The following is a 1,618-nucleotide window of genomic DNA, read 5'->3' on the forward strand; positions in this document are numbered from 1 at the left end:
TCTGTTGCCCAGGCTGGAGTGCAGTGGTGCAATCTCAGCTCACTGCAACCTCTGCCTCCCAGGTTCAAGCAATTCTCCTGCCTCAGCCTCCCGAGCACTGGGACTACAGGCGTGCACCACCATGCCTGGCTAATTTGTTTTGTATTTTTAGTAGAGACAAGGTTTTGCCTTGTTGGCCACGCTGATCTCAAACTCCTGACCTCAGGTGATCCACCCGCCACAGCTTCCCAAAGTGCTGGGATTACAGCTGTGAGCCACTGCACTCAGCTAATTTTTGTATTTTTTGTAGAGACGGGGTCTCGTCATGTTGCCCAGGCTGGTCTCAAACTCCTGGGCTCAAGCAGTCCATCGGCCTCGGCTTCCAAAGTGCTGGGATTACAGGCAGGAGCCACAACACCCGGCCCCAAATATTATTTACATCAGAGGAAGAAGGGAGAATGCTAGCTACGGCTAACACTTAGATGGTACTTCCTAAGTGCCAGGAGCCGTCAAAGAGCTTTATGCAAGCAATTCATTCAATCCACACAATCCCTGTGAAGGACACACTATGACTGCATACCTGTCTATGTACTCTATGTCTCTGTGCTTTAGCCATAAAAAGAACAATATGCTTTTTGCTCTCCATCTCCAAGAACCAACTTTCGCTCTCCTGGAGACAATGGCATCTCCCTGGGGAACGCCTGACCTCCCGTGATTCATTACTCGAAGGCCTTTGGATCTGCCCATTCGGTAGACCAGGGTGAGGGAGATGAAGAAGCACCCACCTGAATGACTGGCCCGACGCTTGTCCGACCCAGGACGGCCATCTGCCCGGCATAGATGCGGTTTGCTCCATATTCGCCCGCATGATCCACCCGGATTATTCGATCCACAACTGCCCGATTGATATTGTCTAAGGTCATTCCTGAACTGCGAAATCTGACAATGATCCTTCTTCCATAAGCTGAAATGCAAGTTTATTCTTCGTTATGTTCAGGTAAAATCCAAATGTTCCTTTTACAGACAGAAGAAAGGGCACTTTGGGATGGAGGTCACAAACGAGCTCCCCGTGGGCCAGGCATGCCCATAAATGTACTCTGTTTAACCTACAGTGTTAAAAAAGAGGATTCTACCTAAAGATCTGGATTTCTGGCTCCACTTTAAGTGTATGAAGATCTGGAAATGCTGAGCCTATCTTCTTACCAGGCAGTTAACATGGCAGCCGCTTCTAGATGGGCATGGTTCTCCAGTTCATCGGCCCTCTGGCACATTTCCCCCAGCACATGCTGTACAGGAGAGGCCCATAGAGAGCTTTCAAAAACACGGTGCTCTTCCCCAATCGATCTCTGGGAGGAGGATCTCTGAATTGACATTTTTTAGAAGCTATGTGCATAAGTCTTTGCTTCAGCCAAGGCTGAGAACCACAGACTAAATTCTCTTAAAACCCACACCTGCCGGCCGCAGTGGCTCACACCTGTAATCCCAGCACTTTGGGAGGCCGAGGCGGGCGGATCACAAGGTCAGGAGATCAAGACCATCCCGGCTAACTTGGTAAAACCCCATCTCTACTAAAAATACAAAAAATTAGCCAGGCGTGGTGGCGGGCACCTGTAGTCCCAGCTACTGGGGAGGCTGAGGC

General features: G+C 49.9%; 1 protein-coding gene across 1 annotated transcript in view; it reads right to left on the reverse strand.

Annotated features, from left to right (window-relative positions):
- The window catches only part of COQ7 (coenzyme Q7 homolog, ubiquinone (yeast)), a 24,895-nt gene that overhangs the window by 13,387 nt on the left and 9,890 nt on the right, over positions 1 to 1,618 (reverse strand). Inside the window, exon 2 of the mRNA XM_011976101.1 lies at positions 761 to 943. Within this exon, the coding sequence (XP_011831491.1) occupies positions 761 to 943 (183 nt within the window). The remainder of the gene's footprint in view (positions 1 to 760; positions 944 to 1,618) is intronic.

Source organism: Mandrillus leucophaeus, unplaced genomic scaffold (genome assembly GCF_000951045.1).
Source record: "Mandrillus leucophaeus isolate KB7577 unplaced genomic scaffold, Mleu.le_1.0 Scaffold162, whole genome shotgun sequence".
Taxonomy (NCBI): Eukaryota; Metazoa; Chordata; class Mammalia; order Primates; family Cercopithecidae; genus Mandrillus; species Mandrillus leucophaeus.